Here is a 12,739-nt window from a genome sequence, read left to right on the forward strand (position 1 = left end):
TTAATTACAATTAAAAATGCAGTTAAATTTCCAAATAAAATATTTAAAATATTGGTACGATATAGTATGCTATGACTTAATTATTAGAAAATTCCTGAATACTTTACTTGAAAGATATCTACAAAAATGTAAAGATAACATACCAAAAAAAATTCTTGTTACAAGAATTTGAAAGAATTCTATTCATAATATTTGTGCATGGAATTCAAAATACATCAGTCGAGAATTTGCTGATGATAACCTTAATTTAATTCCATAATATATTTATGGAATTCAAAATAAATCAATCGAGAATTTACTGATGATAACCTTTGATAAATCTGAACTAATAAGAATTTAAAATTAAAGAATGCAAATATAGAAATCCCGATATTTCATAATAAAAATCCATCTACTCAAGTTTTGATAGAATTTCCATTTATTTATTAAAAAAATAATCATTTAATAAGTGAGTTTTTGTAAATTATATGAATGATAATTCAATTAAAGATTATTTATATCACATGTCTTAATAGAATTTTTGTGATTAAATTACTTTATTAAGGAAATCCTTTGTTAAATTTTTATATGAATTATATTTCAATTGAAGAAATTACTTATATTGCATGATCCAGAATTTATATTAATTAGGAGTGAAGAATTTAAATTCGTCAATATTTAATCACAGAAAAACATGTAAAACTTTTATATTCTGTGCTTTTGTATAACATGTAAATGTATTTCTTATTTATTAATAAGAATAACTGGAAATAAACAAAGATGATATTAAATATGTATTGAATCTAGTGCAAATAAAGCATTGCTTTACCCTTTGGATTTTCATATCGCCTTAAAAGGAACAAATCATACTATTTCAAACATAAAAGTACAAAGAGTCGTATTTAGACAAGTATGCAGTATTTTTTCCATACTAAAGAGGTAACGCCACTGCAAATCTTGATTTAACACAAATACTCGCTTAATTACATAAAAATCAATATCTTTACAAACTCTTATTGCTGTGAGGCGCCATTTTAAAATATTTTCCTTTATCTAAACGTTTATTAATCTATTACAATGATGTTACCCCTAACATGCATTAAATAATATGATTTTATATGCTCACCTCGTGGTTACTACCAAGTCAATAGTTTTGAACTCTTTCAAGCTTGGTTTCTCAAGTTTTGGTAATTTCTTCTCGTCCAATTTTTTCATGCCCTCATTCAGTTTGTTAACTCTAGCCTTAAGTTCTTCCAATCGAGAACTTTTTGTAAGTTTAGTTTTAATCTCCGCATAAGACATATCTTTGATATCAGTTTTAGCATTAAGTGCAGATAAAGTTCCTTTGGTTTCATCTTTCTTATTTTGATTTGTTTCGGCTGGCACAGCATTATCTTGTTTAATTGATTCCTCTTTTTTGACAGCAGGAGCTGCATTAGTAACTTCAGGAGTAGCTTTTTTGAGAATGATTTCTTTAGGAGGTTGAGCTTTTTTAACTGGCGACAAAGAGCCCAGTTGTGTAAAAATACAGTTCTGTTTCGGTTGAGGCTTAGGTGTAGTAGCATTTTTGCTTTTATTTGCAACCCTTCGTACTGGGGTCTTACGAACCGGAGAATCAAAGTCCAACTTGGTAACAACACGATTCCTCTTAGGCTCTATGGTCTTCTGTTTAATCTTTTCGTTGAATTGAGTATCTACACCTTTTAGTAAAATGGCTTTAGCAATAAGGCCAATGTCACCCTGTGAAGCGTCATTATCCAAAAGCATCACCTTGTTCCTAGCACTACTAATATCGTCGATTGCAGCACGTTTTCTCGTGTTAAAATATGATGTGATTGATGGCTGAGCCATTGTTGAATTATTTTAAACTTAAAACTTACAATAGACTAATGATAAAATATATTTTTTCGGGAAATAAAAAAGTCAAACACGAAATCCGTTGTTCCCTCCAAAACTGACAGTTAATGGTCGTCAGCAAGATTCTACCAACATAACCAATGAAAATGGTCACTAATCTGTTCCGACAGTCGGGTAGAATATGTCACTGTCATTCGAATTTATCGATATGATAAAATTTCCTTTTTTTACATAAATTTGTCTTTTACAAACTTTTTAAACTGAATATTGATTAATTACTAAGTTGAGTAACTTAACTATAATTGTGTGTACATTCAAAACTTTAAGCTGATAATTTTGAACAAAATATAATGGATTTTAAATGTGATTATCTATTTACACTTAATATTAATTCAAATGTAAGTATTAAATTTATCTTTGATTTCAAGACACAACATTATATTTATTATTATTATTATATCATTATATTATATCATTATTGTTATTATATTGTCTAGGAGACACAAGTTCAAAATGCCAACAAAAGCGATTATGAATTTAGTGAAAATTAACTAAATGAATTTAATTCAAATGTAAATGTCATGGAAAACGAACAATATACAATCGTATAGTCCGTCAAATCGTTACTGTCAATAAAAACGAATTGCACAATTGCCGCTTTCGCAATTTTCAAATTGCCGCATTCCGATCGCCATTGCCGCCGTCGGTTGGTAGCATTTCGCGAATGGTCGACTTGACAGCAAAGGACGGCACGGAGAAGTTATTCATTCATGCCATTATGACCGATTTCGTTTTGTTCTTTTATTCGGCCGCCATACTCAAACAAAAGCTATCGCAATGAATTAATTGGGTTTTACGTTTTTTTAGTTGTTTCAAATCCGTAATTTATTCTAAATGAGTTCCAAATCAGATGTTAATAGGCGGCTGCTCGCCATTCAAGCGAAGAAGAAGCGTCATAAGCAAGGCAAGAAGAAAGCCAAAAATGACGAGAACAATCAGGGAAATAACAGATACAATAACAGGTTTGAGCCGTCACATAGCTCCTCTAACGAAACGATAGAGGATGAGGAAGAGATCTACACGAGCGAGGAAGAGGAGGAGCAGGAAGACACTTCGGATTATTGCAAAGGCGGCTACCATCCCGTCAAAATCGGAGACCTGTTCCTCTCCCGGTACCATGTCACACGCAAACTGGGCTGGGGACACTTTTCAACGGTTTGGCTGTGCTGGGACCTCGTGGATAAAAGATTCGTAGCTCTTAAAGTCGTGAAATCAGCGCCTCATTTCACCGAGACTGCCAGAGATGAAATCAAAATATTAAAAGCCGTTCGTGACAGCGACCCCACGGATCCAAAACGGGATAAGACTGTACAGTTGCTGAACGATTTTAAAATAAGTGGCATCAATGGCACTCACATTTGTATGGTATTCGAAGTTTTAGGACATCACTTGCTCAAGTTAATACTGAAATCGAATTATCGCGGTATTCCACGAGCCAATGTCAAAGTCATCATTCGACAAGTGTTGGAGGGTTTGGATTATTTGCACACCAAGTGTAAGATCATACACACAGATATCAAACCTGAAAATGTACTAGTCTGTGTTGATGAGAACTATATCAGAAAATTAGCTTGCGAGGCAACAGAATTACATAGTAAGGGCTTGAAATTACCTACGTCTTTAATAAGCACAGCTCCTAAAGAGTTTCAGGAGCAAAGTTTAAAAACAAAAATGAGCAAAAACAAAAAGAAGAAACTAAAAAAGAAAGCGAAACGTCAATCTGAGCTGTTGCGCAAGCAAATGGAACAGATTGAAGAAATGAAGGAACTTAGGACTAGCGTATCAGAAAATGGTGAGGTTGAAATAAGTAATTTAGATAGTAGTGAGAATTCAAATGTCCAATCACCTGAAGATTCTAGTACTAGTGTTAATGAAGTTCGATCTCCTGATGGTGATGATGATAGCATCAAAGATACCGCAACACCAGATAGTGATAATAACCCGATAACAATGCAGGTGAATGGATGTTCAACGAAATCAGAAAAATCAGAATCACCCACTTCTGATGGAATGGCAGGCGGTGAAAAACAGTCTGCTGATGAGGACTCTAATACTCCTGCGGGTGAAGGGGGCGACACAGTAGTGAGAATAAAAGAGGGAAGTGGTGAACCAACTGAAAATAATTCAAATAACAGTCCAGAACGTGAAGTTCAACGACCAAATTCTATAAAAACAGAACCGCCTCCAGATCCAGCCTTAGTGCCTTGTGATGTTGAAGTCAAAATAGCTGATTTAGGAAATGCCTGCTGGGTCAATAAGCATTTTACAGAGGACATTCAAACTAGGCAGTATAGATCTTTAGAAGTGCTTCTAGGTGCGGGGTACAACACTTCGGCTGATATCTGGAGCACAGCCTGCATGGCATTCGAGTTGGCGACTGGAGATTATCTATTTGAACCCCATTCTGGTGAGGACTATAACCGAGATGAAGATCACTTAGCACATATAATAGAATTACTGGGAGAAATTCCTAGAAAAATTGCACTATCCGGCAAGTTTTCATATTTAGTTTTCAATAAAAAGTGCGAACTGCGCCACATTACGGGGCTGAAACCTTGGGGCCTTGTCGATGTGCTGACTGAAAAATATGAATGGAGTCTGCAAGAGGCCACAGAATTTGCAGAATTCTTAAAACCTATGTTAGATTTTGATCCAAATAAGAGAGCAACGGCTGCGGAATGTCTGAAGCATCCTTGGCTGAATTAGGTGAATATTTAAATTTGTTGAGAGAAGAATCTCTAAAAATAGCCTTCCTGAATGAATGATTACAATCTCGTTTCCGTGCAGTTGAATAATTGCACACAGAAATGAAATTTTATAATGGAACTCTTTGAGGCTTCCCAAATTTCTATATAAAAATATATTTATATTTATATATATATATATATATATATATATAAATACAGTAATATGAATTTTATAAAAATAATTTTGCACTGTGTATTTTTGTTAGAATATAGAATGCTTTTTATGTTTCATCCTCTGTGATTATTCAAAACTTTTAAATATGTGCATTTATAACACACACACCTCGTTATACATGTTTATACAAGTGATATTTGTTGTATTTAAGAAGAACATTTTTGTAAATCTCCAAATCAACATAAATTTTCAAATAAAAATCAAATGAAATTACTAGTATTATTCTTCCACAAAGTCAATAATTTAAAATTGTTGTTTTGTTGTAATAAAATATTAATTATTACTTACCAAAAATATATGTAGACTTGGAGATTCTGCTTTCACGAGTGTTTTGAGATTGTAATAATTCGTATTACAGGGTTCAGTTGTTCATAACATTTTTTGTACAGAACTAGTTATATAAATCCTCTAAAATATGACTAATATAAGTAATCGATGTTTATAAATTGATATAAGCAAATTTGTTCCCATAAGCGTACACATATTTTAGAGGACTGAAAATTAAAAACTTATTATATTTAGTCTGATATAATTGAGTGTAACATTATGGAATTCATATAGAACCGTACTTAGAGGGATGATATATTGTTTTACTCAGTTCTATCAGACTAAATATAATTAAAAATTAATTCTTTAAAATGTTTGTAGACTTGTAAGACAACCATGCACATTAGAATGCCTTTAGATCATTTGTAGGTAGACTAATTGTATCCAATCAATATGCATACACATGTAATTTAAACCGAAACATATAATTAAAAGAACAGCTCTGAGAACCTGGAATGGATTTAATTAAAGATTCATCTTTAACTATTTTCCACTAAAAGATTGAAACAAAAGGCATTGTATTCATGACATATAGTAGATTGATCTGTTAACAATTCAATAACTACTTAGCTAGTTGTACGACCCATAATAATAATAATGAAATGAAAATAAAGTGATTAAATTTATGATTTCAATAGTTGCCGCTTTAAAATTGTTTTGTCCATTTAGTTATATCGTGCAGTTATGTGATCACCATTAGATATAGCATATTCGGCAAGTACTTTGTTATTAAGTGCAAATATATCAAAATTTACTTATGAATTGTTTTATTTGTAGTAATATTAAACTTATTAATTATCAAAGCTTTTTATTTCAATTCAATTTGTTTAATACAAATTATAGTCATTTTAATTATATGCTGAGAACGTTTCATAATGTTAAATATAATTCTATAAATTTGAAACTTTCAATTAAATTTTCAGGAAAATATTTGACAATAGAGTAGTCCTGCTCTTAACATATTGAAATATAATTAATATAAAAAATTGAATATTTTCTCACATTTTATTGAGATGAATCACTTATAAACTAGTGATGGTGTATGGCATCGCGCCTTAAGGCCAATTGCTGGAACTTCCCGTACCAAAAATTAAATTTTTTAAAAAGGATTAATTTTTTTTTTAACTTTGAAAAAATTAGATTTTTGAGAAATTTTAAATTTTTGAAAAAAAAAGATTTTTTGAAAAAAACACTTGGAGAAAATTTTTTGTTTTTCATTTTGAAATATTTTGGAAATTTAATCTTTTTTTCAAAGCAATCGCACTGCTTTAGATGCGAGAGATAAAATATCGAAGCGCGTAAGCGCCGCGTCGCTGTCTAACGGACAAACGATGTTACGAAACCCATAGAAACGTAAACAAAATTGAAACACATTATTAAAATCTCCATAAAATATCTGATAATTTGTGATATGCATATGTCTAATAATAATTTTTGACCGCCTAATGGCATTTTTTTTACTAGATCTCCGAAGTGCGCTAGACCTGCCTTTCCAAAAAATTAATCAGTTCTTCACCTTGTCAATACAAGTAAAATGTATTTTGAATTATTAAAATCGGACGCTCCCTTCTCTTAAAAACTGAATTACCGTTTTTGGGGCACTTTTTGCCCCGTACCTTCGAAACGGCTAGACCTGCCTTTGCCAAAACTAATCAGCACGTCTCATTATCAATACGAATCGAATGTTTTTTGAACTATTCAAATGGTTGATCGGTGTTCCCAAAATCGTCGACGAAAATTTGTATCCGCACAGCGTACACACACACTAACATACAACAATTTTTACTAGAAACTTTTGAAACGTAAAGGTACCTTACATGAAGTTAATTCATCAAGTTCATGCAACTTGCCTGAAGGCTAAATGCCGTTTAATCTTTTGCTTAGTCAGTCACCTATAATTTTCTTTGTGAAGAAACAAGCATAAGAGCAAATTACCAACAACTGAATTGAATTAAAATATTCAATTGTACTGTAATGTTTTCAATATCAACAAATTATCAAAATTTATTTACCATTGTTTTATTTGCAGTAATATTACAAAATAGAAATAACAAAACTATTTTTTCTGTATAAAAATATTTATCAATATAACTCATAATACTTGTAACAAGTCTAAACCGATTCGTTTTCTTTCAATTTCAAGATTCACAATCTTAACTTCAACTCGGTATCCTAGTTCAATAGGGTTAGGATGTTTTCTCAAATTACTAACATGTATAAGTCCCGCAGTCCCCACACCAATGTCCACAAAAGCCCCAAAATCAGTAACATTTTCAACAATTCCTGTTAAAGTCTCTCCTATTTTAAGATCGTCCAGGCTTGTAACATTTTTTCTGAACAAAGGTTCATTACTCTTGCTGTCACATCTATAATCTTTATTGGGGTCTCTTGATAAACTTTCAATTACCCAATTGACTTGGGCTTCTGGAACCACGAGTTCTGCAGCCAATTTGGAAGCAGAGAAGACTTTTGCATAGCTTTTCAGGTTTTCTATAAATGTTTGTTTTCCAATGTCTTTTAATGATAATTTAGCTCTTTCTGCAATTATTTCAGCTATATGATAGCTTTCTGGATGAATCCAAGTTCTATCCAAGGGATTTGTTTCACAGCCACTAGTATCACTGACGACTCTTATAAATCCTATAAATTGTATATAACTTTTAGGCCCGATACCAGCCACATCTCTCACACCATCTCTTGATCGAAATGGTCCATTTCTATCACGAAATTTAATTATTTTTTCAGCCTTAGAATTACCTATGCCTGCCACTTGTTTCAACAAGGTGTGAGAAACAGTATTTATATCAACGCCTACGAAACTCACACATTCTATAACAACTTCATGTAATGATGATGCAAGAAGCTTCTGAGAAACATCGTGCTGGTACATTCCTACTCCCAGATGTTTAGGATCGATTTTAACCATTTCACATAAAGGGTCTTGTAGACAACGAGCTATATAAACAGCACTGCGAAGATTTGTATCAAGTTTTGGAAACTCTTTAATTGCTTCATCGCTACAAGAATATATTGAAGCACCTCTCTCATTTATTATACTGTATCTAGTGCCTCTTGGTAACTGTCCAGAGTTAATCAACTTACCCAAAAACTGCTCGGTTTCTCTGCAAGCGGTACCATTTCCTAAAGCAATGAGTGAACAATTATATTTATTCATAAGATTAGCAACAGTAGCTTCAGCGAGTGCAGTTTTTCCAGAATGTGGATATATCACAGCGGTGTCTAATACTTTTCCTAGCTCTGATATCAAAGCCATTTTGCAACCATTTGAAAAACCAGGATCAATACCCAATATTTTGCAACCTTTCACAGGTTGTGTCATTAATAAATGTTTTAAATTACTACTAAAAACTTGGATTGAAGCGTCTTCAGCTTTTTTATTCAAACTATTTCTAATTTCACGAGTTATTAAAGGAGATATTAGTCTTTTATAAGCATCCTGGAATGAATCTTTAAATAATTTATCTCGAGTTGGATAGTTAGTCCCTTTTCGAAGCCATTTGGATTCACAAAATCTTTGTATTGTATGTTTTGCAGCATCAGGAATCACTATCTTAACACTTAGAACTTTAAGAGATTCCCCACGATTTATTGCTAATATCTGATAAGGCTGAATGGTACTAGTTCTGCATTTGAAATCAAAATATAATTTAAACTTCTCTTGGTCGACATTTTTAACTGATTTATTTTTGGCATGACTAGATGATTGTTTGGTATCCTTCTTAGGTTGTTTTGCTAATGAACTTTCAATAAACATTCTATCATTTTTATATATTTTTTGTAACTCGTCTAACAGATCCCTATCTTTGCTTATAATATCTGCAATTATATGCTGAATTCCTAACAAAATATCTAGAATAGAACTTAAACCTTTTTTACCTTCTGACACACAGCGAGCAGGATCAACCACTCCTTTGCCTTCAAGAATTTGTATAGCCGTACTTTCAAGTCCTAAAGATCTAGCTTTTTCGGCAAGGGAGTGTTTACTCACTTTAAAAGGTGCATATATATGTTCTAATTCGTTCATCGATTTGGCAGATAATATGCATCGTTTCAAAGACTCTGTTAATTTGCCCTGTTTCTTAATAGTAGTTACCATGCTAGAGGCTTTGGATTTTATTTTAATTATGTCCTCATAACTTTGTTTAACTGAACGTAATTTCTCGGGTGACATAGAACCTGTGAGCTCCTTCCTGTATCGAGCTATAAATGGTATAGTGTTTTCGTCCACGAACAATTTAATTATATTTCTTGAAATATTGTAATCTATATCTTCCAATTCAGATAGCAATCTTTCGTCGGACCATGTGGATTGATAGGTTTCTTGTGGAGGTTTGGAAACATCGTTTTCTGCAGAAGGACCAGCCTTAACTCCAGTATCATTGGTGTCAGATTCGACAGATGAAGAACGTTTCTTAACATCTTTTTTAGTTGTTCTTGCTTTTCTTTTCGGCGGTGATACATCGCTTTCAGTTTTAATGATAACGGATCTAACGCTTTTTGACATTTGTAATAAAGATTTATAAACAAAATAAATCCAAGTATCAAAAGGAAACTACCATTCGTTAAACTACATTACACACTTATAAAATGTTCAAATTACAACTTACAACAAAGTCTTTTTCTATTTTGTATTTCCTAAATGCAATCGTAGGAAATCGTTGACAAATGAAAAGTGACGTGAAGTGAAGTGGTTTGAAGTTTCAGAAATTTGCTCCTCTGGCAATACAATGTTAAAAAGTGGTTCGTTTCTTATTAGGCTTTTATTCTCATCAGGTAATACTTGTTTGGATGTCAAATAGTTAGGTTATAATTGGTTATTACTTTTATTCGTACTTATATTTATAAGTAAAGCGTTCAGGATAGAAATAAATATTATAAGTGATTAAAAACTTGCATAATGGCTGGTCGGCCGAGGCTGGACTGCTTCGGCTGGCCTCTTGTTGAATAAAGAGAAAAAAATGATCACAAAGACATGCAGAGAAAGACAGGCCAAAATTAGGGATTTTGGAAGAAACACAGCCCAAGAAAATCAATTCCAAGCTTAATCTCGCAACATGGATCAAAAAGGGTAAGATGTTAATGGTAATAATGAGGAGAAGTAGAAAGTGGAACTATCATGGAAGGAAGATAAACAGATGAAAGCAATGTGATACCTAAGAAAAGATTCTTTGGACATATCATTTTTGCCAGACAGTAAACATGAAGAGGAAGAAATCAGATTACGCAAAAAACCATGATAAAGTTGCCAGAACAGCAGGCCCTGTTTAGAAACCAAGAAATTGACGTAACATCCAGTTAATGGGATGGTTCGAGCCATTGTCAAAATGTTATGAAAACAGGGAATTCAATTTTGAGATTGTTTTAATGCCTCTGTTAAATATCTCTGTTTTCTAATAGTCCTTATCTTTGCTTATAACATCTGCAATAATATGCTGAATGCCTAATAAAGCTTCTATAAGAGAACCTAAACCTCTTACAACACAATGAGCAGAATTAACCACTCTATTGCCATCAAGAATTTGTAAAGCTGTACTTTCAAGTCCTAAAGATCCTAGAATTAGCTTTTTCGGCAAGGGAGTGTTTACTTACTTTAAAAGGTGCATATAAAGGTTCTAACTCATTCATCGATTTTGCAGCTAATATATGTTTTTAATGTCTCTTTTAATTTACCATTTTTCTTAATAGTTGTTGCTGTAGATTTTAATTTAATTATTTCCTTATAACTTTGTTTCTCTAAATACAATTTCTCTGGTGACATGAGTATGAGTTCTATCCTGTTTTGAGCAATAAATTGGCATAGTATTTTCTTCATAAACAATTTAAATATATCTTTGGAATACTATGGTCTAAATTCTGATAGCAAGTTTTTGTCTGACCTAGTGAAATTATAAGTTTCTTTTGGGGGTTTAAATTGCATCATTAGTGTCAGATAAAGATCATTTCTTAACATTAATTTTAGCTTTATATTTAAGAGTAACGGATCTAATACTTTTTGACTTTTGTAAAGAATAGCTACGAAGAATTCAACAAAAATACACACATTTATTATAAAACAAGAATGTTTTATTAAACTATTACACACTTATGAAATAATACATTTAAACATATAAGCTACTTTTATTTAATTGTAGAAAATCCTTGAGAAGTGACAATTGTTTTGTTCAAATATTTTGAAGATTCTAATAATTAGCACAGCTAATGTTAATTAAATTTAATGATTATATTCCAAGATCAATCTTATTTAATAATTGATCAATATCCCATTTTTGAGAAAACGTTTAGAAAAAATATGTTTGCTATGTTATATAAATATTTTTGAGATTTTTAAATGTCGAAACCGTTAAAACAGTCTCAGTGGTTTCAAAAACGTGGGTAACGCGATTTGTCTTATTACTCTGAAATTCTCATCTGGTAATAAATGTCTGACTGTCAGAAAGTTTGGTTATTATTATTGTTGTAAATAATATACATAGTGTAAAAAACCACTCAAGATCAAAATCTAATTCAAAATTTAATTATTTGTGATTAACAACTAGTTAATTTATATTTGTAAGTCTTAATCGTTTGATATTTGTTGAAAAAAAATTTTTTTTCATAACTATTGTGTACAAAGTAAACATCATATCAATTTCAATTACATAAATCTTCTTTTACTAATTTAAGACAACAGCTCTTTATTATTTAAGATTTTATTACATTTTCTCCACGATGGCCCATTACAAAGGAGCAGCCAGCGAGGCTGGCAGAGCTATGCAATTAATGAAGAAGAGAGAGCTCGCTCAACAAGAAATAGAGTACAGGAAAAAGAAAATAGAGGAAGAATTAAAAGTATATAATATCGAAAAGAAATTTGCAACACATTACGATGCTGTTGAACAACAGCTCAAAAGCTCCACAATCGGTCTTGTTACATTGGATGAAATGAAAGCCAAACAAGAAGACATTGTTAGAGAAAGAGAAAAAAAATTAGCACAAGCCCTATTAAAAGACCAGGAAATTGACATAACATTCAGTTATTGGGATGGTTCAGGACATCGTCGAAATGTGATTATGAAAAAAGGAAATTCAATTTACCAATTTTTACAAAGATGTCTAGAAAAACTTAGACCAGAATTCAGCGAGCTCAAAACTATCATGGCAGATCAGTTAATGTATGTTAAAGAAGACTTGATACTGCCGCATCATTACACATTTTATGATTTTATAGTAACAAAGGCCAGAGGGAAGAGTGGTCCTTTATTTCAGTTCGATGTTAAAGATGATATTAGAATGATAAGTGATGCTTCTATTGAGAAAGAAGAATCACATGCGGGCAAAGTTTTGCTTAGGAGTTGGTATGAAAGAAATAAACATATATTTCCAGCGAGCAGATGGGAACCGTACGATCCTACTAAAACTTATGATAAATATACTGTAAAAGATAAGAAGAAAAATAAATGAGATGAAAAATATTAAGAGTAGTAAATTCATATCATAAAAATAAATTTCATAAATTAAATCTTTCTATGAAATTGAAAAAAAATATCAAAATTAACTTTATACTAAATTAATTAATGTAGCCCTTAGGAATGTA

The 12,739-nt window shown here is 31.8% G+C and overlaps 1 protein-coding gene and 2 pseudogenes across 1 annotated transcript; 2 read left to right on the forward strand and 1 right to left on the reverse strand.

Moving 5' to 3' along the window:
- Positions 1–2,571: 2,571 nt before the first annotated feature.
- Positions 2,572–4,640, forward strand: LOC113384423 (annotated as a pseudogene).
- Positions 4,641–7,213: 2,573 nt separating this feature from the next.
- On the reverse strand, positions 7,214–9,843 carry LOC113384422 (annotated as a pseudogene).
- Positions 9,844–11,721: 1,878 nt separating this feature from the next.
- On the forward strand, positions 11,722–12,627 carry LOC113384798 (protein FAM50 homolog). The gene has a single exon (XM_026622556.1). The coding sequence runs from the start codon at positions 11,875–11,877 to the stop codon at positions 12,604–12,606; it is 732 nt and encodes a 243-aa protein (XP_026478341.1). The 5' UTR covers positions 11,722–11,874; the 3' UTR covers positions 12,607–12,627.
- The last annotated feature ends 112 nt before the right edge of the window (positions 12,628–12,739 follow it).

The sequence above is a fragment of the Ctenocephalides felis genome, unplaced genomic scaffold, assembly GCF_003426905.1.
Source record: "Ctenocephalides felis isolate EL2017-DRISC unplaced genomic scaffold, ASM342690v1 CF-g0.4_SCAFFOLD_03571, whole genome shotgun sequence".
Classification (NCBI taxonomy): Eukaryota; Metazoa; Arthropoda; class Insecta; order Siphonaptera; family Pulicidae; genus Ctenocephalides; species Ctenocephalides felis.

What these genes read in the sequence shown, in the direction of transcription:
- LOC113384798 (XM_026622556.1), top strand. Translation starts at nt 11,875, where the DNA reads ATGGCCCATTACAAAGGAGCAGCCAGCGAGGCTGGCAGAGCTATGCAA.